Raw genomic sequence first — 16244 nt, forward strand, 5'->3', positions numbered from 1 at the left:
CCAGCATCAATCACCAGACACATGAGTGAGGAAGCTCCTCTGTGACCTCTGACTGAGACCCTGTGAGAGACCCCAAGCATGAGCAGCCTAGCTTAGCCTAGCCAACCACCAGGATCAGAAATTAAAAATGAATGTTGTTTAAAACAACAGAGTTTGAGGGTGATTTGTTATATAGCAATAGCTACCCAGAAAAAAAGTATTTAACTTCTATATGGTGAGATCATGGATATTAACAATACTTTTCCACATTTTCCAATATTTCTATAATGACCATTTATTTCTCTTATAATCAGTAACAAAAGAAGGGAAAACTTGGTCTAAACACGAATTTAGGGACTTAAACTAGACTTGGAGAAAAGCTTTCTATGCAAGATTTATTAGATACTGGAAAGGATGAGGAAGATAAATTTAAGTCAATATGATGGAAAGAGCGGTGGATTTGGAATGAGGAAACTTAGAAATGAATCTGTTTTCTGGGTGACCTTGAGCAAGCCTTTGCTAAAATTTGGTTTTCTATTTTGAAAAATGCAGCTGGCTGCTTAAGGAAGATAACATCCACCAGGGCGCCTGGCCCAGAAAAGGCGCTCTGTAAGTGGTAGGTGGATTCTGTCTAATCAATGCCAATTATAACCAGGCATCTGCAAGCTTTGTGGAGGGCGCATCTCTCACTGCTACCAGAGCCTACAGTTCTAATAATGAAAATTGCCTGGAAAAGAACCACAACTCTTAAAAAAAAATAAAAAATAAAAAACCACAAAGTGGCTTTTGCAGCGGTCCTTGCCTGTGACGCCGGGCCATGGCTGGAGCTCCTTGCTCCGCACCTCTCAGGAGCCTCCATCCCGTACCAATGGCCAGAGAGCCCGGGGGTGACAGACAGTGGGGCCGGCAGCCGAGCCAGGCAGGACGCTGCGCGCCGCGTTACTAAAGCCGGTGTCCCGGCAACCCCGGAACGCGCCTCCGTGGGAGAAGCAGGCGGCCGCGGCGTCCCTTTTGCCCTAGGCTCTCGGTTCTCAGGCCTCGGCGTGCGTTCGGCAGTTCAGTTGCCAGTTGGTTCGTTGGTCCGTGGAGGCCTCTGAGCACAGACCCGGGCCTCCCCTGGGGAAGGGGGTGGGAAGACTCCGAGGTGGAAAAGAAGGAGCACCTTGAGCTGGATTGGGGGGTGCAGCGAGCCTGGTTCGGACTGGGGGCGGACTCGCTGGGGCTCCGAGGGCTTCCAAACCATGAAACGCCCAGGTGGAGGGACTGAGGCTCCCGTTTAGAGGCCAGTCCTGCCCTCCTGACTTTCGGTGGCTTGTGGAATTTGTTCGTTTTGACTGACACCTTTCTTACGAGGGTCTTTCTTTGTCTCTGGGTTGCTTCTAATATTTAAAATCAACATGTGCACAGATGAGTCCATCTGCGCTCACTGGAAACGGTCCACGGGGCTGCCGTCTCCCCTCCATCTCAAGCGCGACCTGCGGCAGACAGCTGGAGAAGGTTCCAGAAAAAAGGGACTCTGGCATGACCGAGGTGGAGAGGACCTACAGTTGAGTTCTAAGAAATCCAGGCTGTGGAGTTGGTGGCCACATCCAAGTATACTACACCCGGGGGCGGGGGCAGGTGGGGGGCACTATTTGAAGTTTAGAAGGAAGCTAGTTTGGGGGCATGTAAAAAGAGCTGCTTGAATAGTAGCTTACGTTTGTGCTAACCCAAGATTTGATTAGGCAGAGAGCACCACCAAAGCGGAGAGTCTCATAAATTACCTCACTGGATCTCACAGCAGTGGAGAAGTATATTACCCATGAGTAAAGGGAGCCAGAGATTTGACCTGCCCAGTGCTTGGGTTAATAAAAGGTGAGCCAGGGATTAGACATGAGCCTGGGATTTGACGTGAGTCTGCCATACTTTCGAGCCTGTGTCCTTTCATCTTTCCTTTGCTCTGATATTAGTAGGTTTGTGTCACCGTTTATTGGATGGGACAGTTCAGGTGACAATTATGAACACTCTAAAAGTTAAATAATGGCTGGTAGCTCCATCATTGGTTAAGGCTGAGGAGGGTATTTGGGGGCACGTTTGCCGTTAGAGAACAGTGTCATGGCGCCGAACAGCCACGGTCTCCCAGAAAAGCTCAGAGTGCGCCTGCGCTCAAGTTGTCATTTACCTGTTATGGGTGAGTGGCCTGAGTGCTGCAAAAAGGGGTTGTGAAATATCCAGACTTTGCTGGATCAGATCTTAGCTTTCTCCCTGGTCTTCTGTATTCTGGGTGTGTGATCTCCTCATTCTCCTTCACAGTGGGGAGAAAGGAGGGAGGTACAACTCCTTCCACCCAGCTATTAATATAAGCTAGGACCGTAGAGAAGGAGGAGCTGGAGGAGTTAGAACTATTAATTGTCCAAGTGTGTCTGGAACAGCAAGGAGAAAAGTGTTCTTGGTTTCTAACTTTAAGCTCCAGACCTTCCTGCAGTTTCCAGTTTGGGGTAAAGGAAGAAGCTGCTGTTTTAAGGATGTCCTAGGGAGGATCCATGTTTTTGAGTTAGGGGTACCAGAAGGGTACCAGGTCCCAGACCACATTAATGAAAGACCCATGGTGTCCTTTCCTGCTGTGTAGGTGAGTCTATTCAGGAGAATACATCTGAGTTTAGCTTAACATGGAGTCTGTGGATTTCAGGAAGGAAGGGGCTCCACAAACCAATTGAAGATACGTGTGTGTGTGTGCATTTTTCCATCAGAGAACCGATTGCTTTCATTACTGCTCATGCGGGAGAGGATATAATAAAAAAATGGGTTAAAAACTTCTGTCCTTGATCCTTAGGCCCCTTGTGAAGCAGATAAGCAGGAGTGAGAAATAGTGTTTGGTTAAATGAGTATCCATGTTAAACAAACATGGCTTGATGTATTATTTTTCTCCCTGCCAGACAGAGCTATTATGACAATCAGCTGAGATGACAAACATATGAAAGTGCTTTGGTTATGTAAGGTGTTATTCCTGCCTTAAAAAATGGAAATAATTATCCTGAATTCCACAGATGGCAATAAAGAAACAGACTTTCTTCCAAATTCTCTTTTTTCCCTTGAATTCCTTTCTGGTCACCAGAACCTTCTCTTGGCCTTTAATTACATCATTTCTTCTTATTTTGTAGTGTTTTAGAAACTTGTTAGAATTTTCTGGCTTCTGGCTTACTTGACATTTATTGCACTTGAATAACAATTTTCATGATAAATGGTGAAACTTTCAAGCAGGGTGTTTCTCCTTAGTGTGTTTGTTTCTCCCCACAGCCTTCTGAGCTAGATGGGGGAGAGGGCAGCCATTGGGAGCTGGGCGTGGAGAAGTAATTGACTTGCTCGGAGTAGCTGGATGGTACTGTATGCAGTGGGAGCATCAGTATTAGTATTAGCATCAGTATTAGTAAGTGTTCAGGCTTGCAATTCCAGCTTCTCTTCCAGCTCATCTTCTTTTACCAGGGGAGGGGCAGGGAGGCATCTTGAGGACATGTTTAAGTGTCTCCAGCTCAAGTTTGAGGTTGAGTTACTCTTAGGAAGATGCCGTAGTCAGCTTGATCTAGAGAGTGTGCTGTTTGCCAGTTTAGCAAGAGATTGCTCTTCCCATCCTTGTCCATCAGACAAGCTTTCCCCATTATAGTGGCCACAGGCCACTTTCTAGAGTGCTGCTGCCACAAAACTTTTCAAGCAAGCAAGGAAGTATGCTAAAGTTTTAGGTGTGTTTTCACTGCTCGCTGCTCAGGGACATGCAGTACATTTAAATTTTGCTCCTAACACAAACAAACAAAAAACTTGGGAAAGGGCCCTCTCTGATACCACCCATAGAGCCAACCAATTCTTGCTTGGGTGAACCCTCAAGTCCTATAGTGGCAATATACAATTAAAATGTTTACATGCTATGAAAGGCAGCCACTGTTAAAACCTATGGCCAAAAATTGCCATAAGTAAATCTTAACTGTAAATACCTCAGAACTCACGTGCAAGTATTGACGTAGAGGACATCTTTGGCCTTGATTTCATTTCATTCACATATGTGAATCCATTCTACATCTCCAAACATGCATTTCATGCCTTTTTCATAGATACATTTCTAGACGTAGAACTATTGAGTCAAATGATATGCACTTCTTATAGGCTTCGGAAGTCACATATGGCCAAACTGCTCTTCAGTAAGATGGGGACATTCCCACCAGCAATGATAGGAATGCCATTCCTCCAAGCTATGCCAAACCTGGGTGTTTGCAAATGGATAACAAATAATGATCTCTCATTTTAAATTCAGTTCTTCAATTATTTGGACGAGGTCACGTACAGTGGCTTATGTCTGTAATCCCAGCACTTTTGAGGTGGGTGGATCACTTGAGCTCAGGAGTTTGAGACCAGCCGGGGCAACATGGTGAGACCCCATCTCTACAAAAAATACAACAACAACAAAAAAATAGCCGGACATGCTGGTGTGCCTATGGTCCCAGCTACTTGGGAGGCTGGGGTGGGAGCATCACTTGAGTCCTAGGGGCAGAGGTTGCAGTGAACTGAGATCACTCCAGCCTGGGTGACAGAGCAAGACCCTGTCTCAAAAAAAAAAAAAACAAAAAACCACAAAATAAACAACCACCCACTCCCCCAAACCCAATTATTAGGATGGATGAAATTTCCCCCAAATATATGTAGGCTATTTGTATGTGTTATTTTATTTTATCTTATTCTGAGATGGGGTCTCACTCTGTCACCGAGGTTGGAGTGCAGTGGTACGATCAGGGGTCCCTGCAGACTCGACCTCTCCAGCTCAAGCAGTCCTCATGTCAGCCTCCCAAGTAGCTGGGACCACAGGTGCGCAACACCATGCCCAGCTAACTTTTTAGTTTTTTGTAGAGACCAGGTCTCCATATGTTGCCTAGGCTGGTCTTGAACTCCTAGCCTCAAGCAGTCTACCTGCCACAGCCTCCCAAAGTGCTGAGATTGCAGGCATAAGCCACCTTGTCCAGGCTGTTTTTAAAAATAAGTTACCTGATCATATCTTTTGCCCTTTTTTTTTCTTTTTGGATATTTATTTTCATCTTATAAATTTATAAAAGCTCAAGGAGCGTAAATTAGTTCAACCATTGTGGAAGACAGTGTGGCAATTCCTCAAGGATCTAGAACTAGAAATACCATTTGACCCAGCAATCCCATTACTGGGTAGGTATCCAAAGGATTATAAATCATTCTACTATAAAGACACATGTACACGTATGTTTATTGCAGCACTGTTCACAATAGCAAAGACTTGGAACCAACCCAAATGTCCATCAATGATAGACTGGATAAAGAAAACCTGGCACATATACACCATGGAATACTATGCAGCCATAAAAAAGGATGAGTTCATGTCCTTTGCAGGGACATAGATGAAGCTGGAAACCATCATTCTCAGCAAACTAACACAAGAATGGAAAACCAAACACTGCATGTTCTCACTTATAAGTGGGAGTTGAACAATGAGAACACATGGACACAGGGAGGGGAACATCACACACTGGGGCCTGTCGTGGGGTTGGGGGAGGGAGAAGGATAGCATTAGGAGAAATACCTAATGTAGATGACAGGTTGATGGGTGCAGCAAACTACCATGGCACGTGTATACCTGTGTAACAAACCTGCGTGTTTTACACGTGTGCCTCAGAACTTAAAGTATAAAAAAAAGGCTCATAATTTGTCATGACTACTAACTCTTTTTTCTATCATATTGTTATAGATTTTCCCCCAGTTTATAGTTTGCTATGAAAGCTTTAAGTTTATATTTAAAGAGGCATATTCAAATCTATGCCTCTTTTCCTTTATTTTGCCTGTATTTGATATCTTCTTGGCAGTAACTTCTTCACTCTAAGATTATATAAACTTTCCCTTATTTTTTTCAGGTACATCTTTAATTTCAATTTTTACATTCAAATCTGTAAGACATCTGGATTATTCCAGTTTGGGATAAGAAAAGTTTAATTTTATTTTTATTCCAAATGGTTAATTAGTTGTTCCAGCAATATTTTTTGAATAACCCATCCTTTCTTCACCAAGATAAAATGCCACTTGTTTTCATATAAAATTTTATTCTATTTATGTTTGCTATTTTGTTCTATTGATTTGTCTGTTAGGGTTTTTGTCAGTACTGTCTTGATTATTTGAACATTAGACTACATTTTATAAATTATACTCCATAGCTATGTAACCCTGAAGAAGTTATTTGACATTTCTGGAGCTTAATTTCTTTATCTGTAAATTTATCTCTATTTTATTTATAATTATGGCCTTGTTTCATTTCTATTATTTTTATTATTTTTTTGGGGGGGGATGGAGTCTCACTCTGTTGCTCAGGCTGTAGTGCAGTGTGGCATGATCTCAGCTCACTGTAACCCCCGCCTCCTGGGATCAAGCGATTCTCCTGCCTCAGCCTCCTGAGTAACGGGGATTACAGGCGTGCACCACCATGCCTGGCTAATTTTTGTATTTTTGGTAGAGATGGGGTTTCACCATGTTGGCCAGGCAGTCTTGAACTCCTGACCTCAGGTGATCCACCTACCTTGGCCTCCCAAAGTGCTGGAATTACAGGCCAGGCCCTAATATTATTTATTTGTGTTTAAAATTTTTTCTTGCACCTTGTTTATCTACATTATTAGCTTTTGCATGAAGCCATAGTTCTGATAATCTTTATTTCATTCATTTCTGCTTTTATGATTTTATTCCTTAAAATTTTTTGGGGGGGAGAGGGGTTACTCTTTTTTTTTTTCTTATTTCTTAAATTGACAACTTGGCTCATTCATTTTGGAATTTTTTATTTTGAACACTATAATCCATCAATTCTTGGATAGACAGTTTGCATCTTTGAAGTAGGGACTGGATGTTACCAGGTCTGTGGGCCCAGCAGCAGGTAGGATGTAGTTGTAATAATTTTTGCTGTAGGAGCACTGAAGCATTTAGAACATGTGTTCATAGCTTGGAAGAAAACTCCAGAGACAATAGAGAAGCACTTTTGCGCGGTGGCTCATGCCTGTAATACCAGCACTTTGGGGAGGCCGAGGCAGGCAGATCACGAGGTCAGGAGTTCGAGACCAGCCTGGCTAAGAGACCAGCCTGGTCAATATGTTGAAACCTCATCTCTACTAAAAATACAAAAATTGGTCCTGGTGCCACTGCACCTGTAATCCCAGCATTTTGGGAGGCTGAGATGGGCGGATCACCTGAGGTCAGGCGTTTGAGACCAGCTTGGCCAACATGGTGAAACCCCGTCTCTACTAAAAATACAAAAATTAGCCAGGCATGATGGTGGGCACCTGTAATCCCAGCTACTCGGGAGGCTGAGACAGGAGAATCGCTTGAACCCGGGAGGCGGAGGTTGCAGTGAGCTGAGATTGCACTACTGCACTCCAGCCTGGGGGACAGAGCGAGACTGTGTCTCCAATAAATGAATAAATAAATAAGCTGGGTGTGGTGGCATGCACCTGTAATCCCAGCTACTCGGGAGGCTGAGACAGGAGAATTGCTTGAACCCTGGAGTTGGAGGTTGCAGTGAGCCGAGATCATACCATTGCACTCCAGCCTGGGCGACTCTGGCTCAAAAAAAAAAAAAAAAAAAGAAAGAAATGCTGCATCACTCAACTCACATTTTTATTGAAATATTAGGTCAGTATTAGGTGGAAAATGTGGACAATAGTGATTGAGTTGAAAGTGATTTAGTAGTCAGATTTCTGAATGTGCATAAGATTTAGGAATGCCTTAACTAGTCTATTGTGCTTATATTTTCCTTCTTTATATACGTGCATGAGTGATATGTGATTAAAATCTATATCTAAGTAAATCTAAAAGAATGCCTCAATAAGTATAAAAATTCTAAGTGATAAAAGCATGTATCATACTTTAATTGGCAGCCTTTGTTCTTTGTGATACATAAAATAACAATGCTATTACAATTGATGGTGCCTTATATTCAGTGAAATACAGCATATGCATTTAAGGCCCCAGATTTCTAATTATTGTTTTAGTTGAATCCCACAAGTTTTGATATATAGTACTCAGTGTTCGTTGATCATTAAGCACCTCATGATTTCCATTACAATTTCTTCTTGTATGTGAATTATTTAGAAGTGTGGTTTGAGTTTCCAAGCTTATGGATACTTTTTGGCTGTCTTTTTATTATTGATTTCTAATTGTATTGCACTGTGGTCAGGAAGTGTGGTCTATGTATTGCTGATACTTGTTTTGTGGCTTAGTATATGGGTGGTTCTTCCTTTGGTTACTGGGGACCTGTCTCCTCATCCTCACCTGCTGCTTGCCCGCCACCTCCCCTGGGCTTGACTTCATCCCAGTTACACCTCAAGCAACCAGTTGGCCCTCACTGTGCTGGGGGCTGCTCTAGGCTCTGGGGCATATTCCAGAGCAGCACTTCCCACACTTGGCTGACCCTAAGAATCACCTGAGGTGCTTCTTAAATATCCTGGCTCCCAGACTATAGGTCTGAGTCAGAGCCCTGGAGCCTGCATATTGAACAAGTGCCCCAAGGGGATTCTCATGACTAGGCAAATTCAGGAAGTTCTGTGCAGTTGGGAATCTGGAAGTGGAACGGGATAAAATACAGTGCAGTGATGGAACTAGACTTCAAGAAGGAGATTACTGCCAAATGTGAGCCTAAATGAAGAGCAGGGGTGAGGATGGGGGCTTATTTAAAATGCAGGTTCCCAGGCCTCACTTGGAGAGATTCTAATTCAATAGGTCTGCGATGGAATTTGGGAATCTGTATTTTTAACAGGCTTCCTGGGTAATTCTGATGCAGATAGGCCTTGCACCATGTCCTGAGAAGCCCGAGTGGGAGGATTTTGAAGGGAGAAAGTAGCTCAGCTGAACTTTAAGCTTTGTAGATTAACAGGCAAAGTCCTCTTAGGAGTGAAAGGTTTGGTGATAGATTGGGACTTGATAAGAATGGAAAAGATATTATTCACTTGAGATATGAATTTGAGAGGAAGTGAATAAAAAATTCTCTGAGTAGCAGTCCTGCTGATAGATGGTGGGAATTTGCATAGTTTATACTATACAGTCATATCAACAGGTTCCGCATTGGCAGATTTGACCAACTGCCCATAGTAAATATTCAAAAAGGAAACAACAAGTCTGGGTGTCGTGGCTTACACCTGTAATCCCAACACTTTAGGAGGCTGAGGTGGGTGGATTGCTTGAAGCCAGGAGTTTGAGACCAGCCTGGCCAACATGGTGAAACGTTGTCTCTACTAAAAATACAAAAATCAGCCAGGCGTGGTGGCGGGTGCCTGTAATACCAGCTACTCATGAGGCTGAGGCAGGAGAATCACTTGAACCCAGAGACGGAGGTTGCAGTGGGCTGAGATCGCACCACTGAACTCCAGCCTGGGCGACAGAGTGAGACTCTGTGTCAAAAAAAAAAAAAAAAAGAAAACAAAAGAAAACAACAATATAACAACAAAAATAATACAAATAAATATATAACAACCATTTACATAGCATTTGCATTGTATTAGGTATTACAAGTAATCTAGAGATGATTTACAGTACAGCATACAGGAGGATGTGCATATGTTATATTCAAATACTACACTGTTTCATATAAGTGATTTGAGCATCTTTGGATTTTTGTAATTTTTGTATTGCGGGGGTCCTGGAACCAATCCTCCGTCGATACCAAAAGATGACTCTATATGTGTGAAGCATGATACTGTGTAGGTGGAATAGTAGTCAGTCTAAAAATATACTCAAGAATCAGAGAAGTTTGACTCTTATTTCTTAGAATTTTCTCATTACCAGAGGTTACATTGCCATCTATTGAGCTTCAGTGCTCTACGAAATTATGCATAAAGAAATATGCATAATCTTTTCATCGGACTTTTTATTTTTGTGGCTGAATGAGGTACATAACTGTATGAAATGATAACAGAACAAATTGGCTTTCATGAAGTATTAATAGCATAGCAGAGTGAAGATAATCGATATTCTTCTCTGTCTGACACTCACTGGTTTTCAGGACTCCCTTACTTGTAACTGTGGGTGGTTGGGGAGTTATAATTCTTTTTCATTTATTCACTCAAACATTTATTGAGCACCTGCTTTGTGCCGGGCACTGTTATGGATTCTACTAAGATGAATAAGAACTGTGAGAGGAACCCACAGAAGTTTCTGAGGGCATTCTTTGGGTTGTGATCAGCATTATATTCATCAGTCTTTTTATAAACAAATTCTTTGGAAAATTATATTGAGATGCTTAATACAATGTATAGTGCTATACAGCTCACTTCAGATCCTAGGTCTTCTACTTAGTTCAGAGTAGGTGAACTGTATGTAGGGGCAAGCAGTCTAGTACAGGGGTTAGAATCTCAGGCTTTAGTGTCACAAGAGCTGTAATCAAATATGGGCCTAGATGTTTTCTTTTTTCTTTTTTGTTTTTCTGAGACAGAGTCTCTGTTGCCCAGGCTGGAGTGCAGTGATGTGATCTTGGCTCACTGCAAACTCCGCCTCCTGGGTTCAAGCAATCCTCCCACCTCAGCCTCCCAAATAGCTGGGATTACAAGAGTGTGCCACCATGACCAGCTAGTTTTTGTATTTTTTTAGAGACGGGGTTTCACCATGTTGGCCAGGTTGGTCTCGAACTCCTAACCTCAAGTCAGGGTGGATCTTATCTGATCCACCCACCTTGGCCTCCCAAAGTGCTGAGATTACAGGCATGAGCCACCACGCCGGGCCTAGATATTTACTTTTTATGCGATCATAGGCACGTTTCTTAGCCTTCTCAGCCTCAGTTTTCTCAACCATAAAATGGGGATAATAAGGAATACCTAAGCCTGTGGGTTGTTATAGGGATTAAATGGGATAACATGTGTAAGGTGTTGACATAATCCTCAGTGCACAGTAAATGCTCAATAAATGTTAGCTGTTTTAAAAATTTATTTATAATCTAGGAAACAAAATAGAGTGGAATGTATTTTCAATAATGTAATTAAATGATGATATCTCTGTGTTGCAGGTACTAATTGCAGTGATTTTCTGGAATCTAAGGGATGTTTTGCCAACACAACACCCTCTGGCAAAAGTGTCAGTTCCTCATCTCCTGTGGAAACAGGCCCAAGTGTCAGTGAGCCTCCAGGCCTCCCCAGAGTGTCTGCTTACGTAGAGTAAGTAAGGGTCTGGTGCAGAGCTGTCACTGTTGGGGGAGGTTCTGGCCAAGAAGCCAACAGTCTGAGAGGTAGCATGGTATACTTGGCAAGAGCATGAATTCTGGAGCTTGACTGTGTGGGTTCAAATCCTGGTTCTGCCACTTAGTATCCATGTGAATCTGAGCAAATTACTTCACCTCCCTGGGCTTCAGTGTTCTTATCTGTAAAATGCTGATGATAGCTTATAGGATTGTTGTGAGGATTAATTGAGTTAATACCTGGAAAGAGCTTAGAAGACTTCCTGGCATACAGCAAGTTCTGTGTAAGTGCTTGCTATTACGAAGTTAAAAAATAAGTGAAACTATATATTTTTGGGATATGTACATACATACATGGGTGGTAAAACTTAAAGAAAAGCAAATAAATGATTATCGTAAGAGTCACAATTAGGGTAGTGGTTACTTTTCCTGGAAAGGGACACACACAGATGGTTTCTGGGGAGTCGGGAAGGGAAGGACTGGCAATGTTTTGTTTCTTTTGTTTGGATAGAGACAGGGGTCTCGCTCTGTCACCCAGGCTGGAGTAGAGTGGTATTATCTTGGCTCACTTTAACCTCAAACTCCTGGGCTCAAGCCATCTTCCCTTCTTGGCCTCTCAAAGTGCTGGGATTACAGGTGTAAGTCACTGGGCCGGGCTAACGTTTTGTTTTTTGACCAGGATGTTGGCTTTGTAATTAGTTGTAAAACTGACTTTGTGTTTTATGTACTTTCCCTGTTTATATTTCTTTTACAATAAAAAGTTTTGAAAATGCTCTTCTAATAATTTTTGTTACAATGGAAGTAATTTAAGCTTACTGTAGAAAATTTGAACAGAAGAAGACAGTATTAAAAATAAAAGTCACGGCCGGGTGCGGTGGCTCACACCTGTAATCCCAGCACTTTGGGAGGCCAAGGCGGGCAGATCACGAGGTCAGGAGATCGAGACCATCCTGGCTAACATGGTGAAACCCCATCTCTACTAAAAATACAAAAAATTAGCTGGGCGTGGTGGTGGGTGCCTGTAGTCCCAGATGCTCGGGAGGCTGAGGCAGGAGAATGGCGTGAACCTGGGAGGTGGAGCTTGCAGTGAGCCCAGATCGTGCCACTGCACTCCAGCCTGGGCGACAGAGCGAGGCTCCGCCTCAAAAAAACAAAACAAAACAAAAAAAAGTAACATGGCTGGGCATGGTGGCTCATACCTGTAATCCTAGCACTTTGGGAGGATGAGGCCAGGAGTTTGAGGCCAGCCAGGGCAACACAGTGAGACCCCACTCTACTAAAAAATACAAAAATTAGCCAGGCCTGGCGGTGTGCACCTGTAATCCTGGCTACTCAGGAGGCTGAGTTGGGAAGATCAGTTGAGCCCAGGAGTTCCAGGCTGCAGTGAGCTATGATTGAGCCGTTGCACTCCAGCCTAGGCGACAGAGTGAGAACTTGTGTCAAAATAAATAAAAAGATAAATAAAAGAAAAGTCACTATAATTTCACATCTTAGAGAATATGTGTTAACATTTTGATATTAGTTTTTTATATGTGCAAGAAAACATATTTTTTGCACATAAAATATATATTTATTTTACAGTTAAGATCATATTATACTACTCTTTTGTAAAACCTACTTTTTAAAAAGATTTATTAAGGGTTTTACTATTTTTAGAGCAGTTTTGGGTACACAGAAAAATTAACAGTAAGGTACAAAGTTCCTATGTACTCCCTGCCCCAACACATGTACAGCCTCTCCCACTATCACATCCTGCACCAGAGTGGGACATTTATTACCATGGATGAACCTACATGGATACATCATAATCACCCAAAGCCCCTAGTTTACAACAGGGCTCACTCTTGGTGTTGCACAGTCTATGGGTTTGGACAAATGTATAATGACATGTATCCATCATTATAGTAGCTTCTCTATTTTTATTTATTTATTTATTTTTGAGACAGGGTCTTGTTCTGTCACCCAGGCAGTGGCATGATCATGGCTCACTGCAGCCCTGACCTCCCAGGCTGAAGCAATCCTCCTGCCTCAGCCTCCTGAGTAGCTGGGACCACAGATGTGTGTGACCATGCCCAGCTAATTGGTAAATTTATTTTTTTTGTAGAGACATGATCTTACTATGCTACCCAGGTCAGTTTCAAACTCCTGGACTCAAGTGATCCACATGCTGCAGCCTCACAAAGTGCTGGGCATGAGCCACTGCTCCCAGCACATTATGGTTTCACTGTCCTAAAAAATCCTGTGTATTCCATCTATTCATCCCTTCCCACCCATCCCACCCCCTGGCAACCACAGATATTTTTACTGTCTCCATAGTTTTTCCTTTCCAGAATGACATATAGTTGGAATCATATAGTATATACCCTTTTCAGATTGGCTTCTCTCAATAATATGCATTTAAGTTGGCTTCATGTCGTTTCATCACTTAATAGCTCACTTTTTCAATGCCAAAGAATATTCCATTGTCTGGATGTACCATAGTTTGTTTATTCATTCACTTACTGAAGGACATCTTATAAAGGCAGCTTTTTCACTGAGCAATATGTAGAGAGAATTTTCTCATACCTTTGAGTGTTTTTCAAGAACATGGTTTTCAATGACTACAGTGCTTGAGTGTCAGATGAATAGACCACAATCTAACCAGTGACCTATAGTTTTAAAGACTTGCTATTGTAAATAGTGCTGTAATGCGTGTCCCTGTATGTTCAGCTTTTGCCCATCTCTGGTTATATCATACAAGTAAATTCCTAGAAATGGATTTATTCAGTCAAAGTTAAGGGAAGTTGCTCAAGTGATTCTTTATATCATAAAATCTGCTCCAGGTGGACTTGCTGCCCCCAGCACTAGACATGGAAGAGGCTGGCATAATTCTTAAGCTCTGCCTCTTTAGGTCCTCTGCAACAGATGTATATCACTAGCAGCAGCAGTGGGACCATGTATTGGGAGGGAAAGAAAGCCCAGAATGTGAGGTTCACATCCTGTAGGATGGGGAACTGGGTGATTGCTGCCACTTCTGCATTCCTAATTCCCACCTAAATAAGTCCCCTTTATCTCTCATGATGCCTGGGTTACGGAGGACCTAACTCAGTCAAAGCATGTGTAGCTGAATCTAAAGCTCCACTCTAGACATAGCCTCAGGCTTTAGATTGATATATTTAACTGCTTTCCAGATATCTCCACCTGATGTCCCACAGGCCCCCAAACTCAACATGCCTTGACTGAACTTCTCATCACCCATCCTTACAAACCAAATCCTTCTGTGTCCCTTGTCTCAGCTGATAATCTCAGTATTCATACAGCTCCAAAGGTACAGATTGACAGGTCATACTTGTCGCCTCCTGCTCATCCAATGGGGGATCAAGCCCTGAAACACCATATAAGTCCATCTCTTCTACTCCATCTATATTACTATGGTCCCATTCAAGACCCTGATCATCTCTTACCTGGACCACTGTAATACCTTCTAGATTAGTTATTTATTGGTACAGAACAAATCACCCTAACTTAGTTACTTAAAACAACAAACATTTATTATCTCACATTTTCTATAGGTCGGGAATCTGAGTATAACCTAGATGGGTGCCTCTGGCTCAAGGTCTCTCTCACAAGATTGCAATCGAGGTGTTGGCCAGAGCTGTGGGCTCATCTGAAGGCTCAACTGGGGGAGGATTCACTTCCAAGCTCACTCATATGGTTGGTGGCAGGATTCACTTCCTCACAGGCTGCTGTGGCTGAGAGTTCAGTTCCCCACTGGCTGTTGCCCACAGGCTTCCCTCAGTTCCTTGTCTCTACAGAGGGCATCTCACAACATAGCAGCTGTCTATCCTTACAAGCAAGCAGGAGTGCACACAAGACAAAGCCACAGTCTCTTTGTAACCTAACCTGAGAAGTGACATCCCATAACGTTTGCTGTTTTCTCTTTGTTGAAAGTGAGTCAGTAGGTCTAGCCTATACTCAAAGGGAGAAGATTACAGGAGGGAATAAACACCAAGAGTCAGAGATCATTGGCAGCCATGTCAGAGGCTGCCTGCTACACTCTCCTAAGTGGACTCCCTGACTTAAATTTTATATTCTCAAAGCCCATTCCTTTCACAGCTTCCAGAGTTTTCTAACCACATGTGACCATGTCATGTCCTTGCTTACCATTATTTAATGATATCCCATTAAAGCTTGATAAAAAAGAGTCCCCCCTCATATGAACTGCAAGTTCTCCAGATCTGTCTCCTTCTCTTCTCCACCCTTATCTCAAAAACTCCTGCCACAACCACATCAAATTTCTTCATTTCTTGATGTTTCTTCCTTCTATGCCTTTGCTCACATTGCCTCCTTTGCTTGAAGTGGCTTCCTCCAATGCCTTGCTGTGTTCACATATTGTAGAAGCTGCTTGGCTTCCACTGACTTTCCAGTGGCGTCGTCTATGCTATTCTCCTTTTTCTGGGGAATTGATTTTCACTCCTTCCTTACCCAGTTTTTTTGTTTGTTTTGTTTGTTTGTTTGTTTGTTTGTTTGTTTAGATGGAGTTTCGCTCCTGTTGTCCCGGCTGGAGTCCAATGGCGCCATCTCAGCTCACTGGAACCTTGGCCTCCTGGGTTCAAGTGATTCCCCCTCCTCAGCCTCCTGAATAGCTGGGATTATAGGTGCATGCCACCACACCTGGCTAATTTTGTATTTTCAGTAGAGACGGGGTTTCACTATGTTGGCCAGGCTGGTCTTGAACCTCTGACCTCAGGTGATCCACCCACCTCGGCCTCCCAAAGTGTTGGGATTACAGGCATGAGCCACCATGCCCAGCCCTTCCCTACGCAGTTTTTAAACATTTTAACACAAGGTCTTGCTATGTTTCCCCGGCTGGTCTCGACCTCCTGCCTACCCAGTTTTAATGAGTATTCTGAATGGGAGCTACCATCATCTTACTTCTCTCCACTTCTTGATTGTGATTGATTTAAAGGAGAACGTGTGATCTAAGCTGAGCCAGTGAGTCCTTCCCTGAGATTTTTCACATTGGAGATACGGGTAAAAATTGGTTGGAAGACATGAGAATTTGAATCTGGGCTGTCAGTGGCCTTTTTGCTCTTGTGAAGAA

At 42.9% G+C, this 16244-nt stretch overlaps 1 protein-coding gene across 7 annotated transcripts in view; it reads left to right on the top strand.

Annotated features, from left to right (window-relative positions):
- Window positions 1-946: 946 nt before the first annotated feature.
- The window catches only part of SPATS1 (spermatogenesis associated serine rich 1), a 37546-nt gene continuing 22248 nt past the window's right edge, over window positions 947-16244 (top strand). Inside the window, exons 1-3 of one of the 7 annotated variants that reach the window (XM_054491232.2) lie at window positions 947-1058; window positions 1387-1525; window positions 10994-11141. In XM_054491232.2, the coding sequence (XP_054347207.2) occupies window positions 1387-1525; window positions 10994-11141 (287 nt within the window). In that variant the 5' untranslated portion in view covers window positions 947-1058. Of the gene's footprint in view, window positions 1059-1131; window positions 1526-10993; window positions 11142-16244 lie in introns of those variants that run through there. The other 6 variants (XM_054491233.2, XM_054491234.2, XM_054491237.2 and 3 more) reach the window with 6 other exon arrangements.

The sequence above is a fragment of the Pongo pygmaeus genome, chromosome 5 (genome assembly GCF_028885625.2).
Source record: "Pongo pygmaeus isolate AG05252 chromosome 5, NHGRI_mPonPyg2-v2.0_pri, whole genome shotgun sequence".
Classification (NCBI taxonomy): Eukaryota; Metazoa; Chordata; class Mammalia; order Primates; family Hominidae; genus Pongo; species Pongo pygmaeus.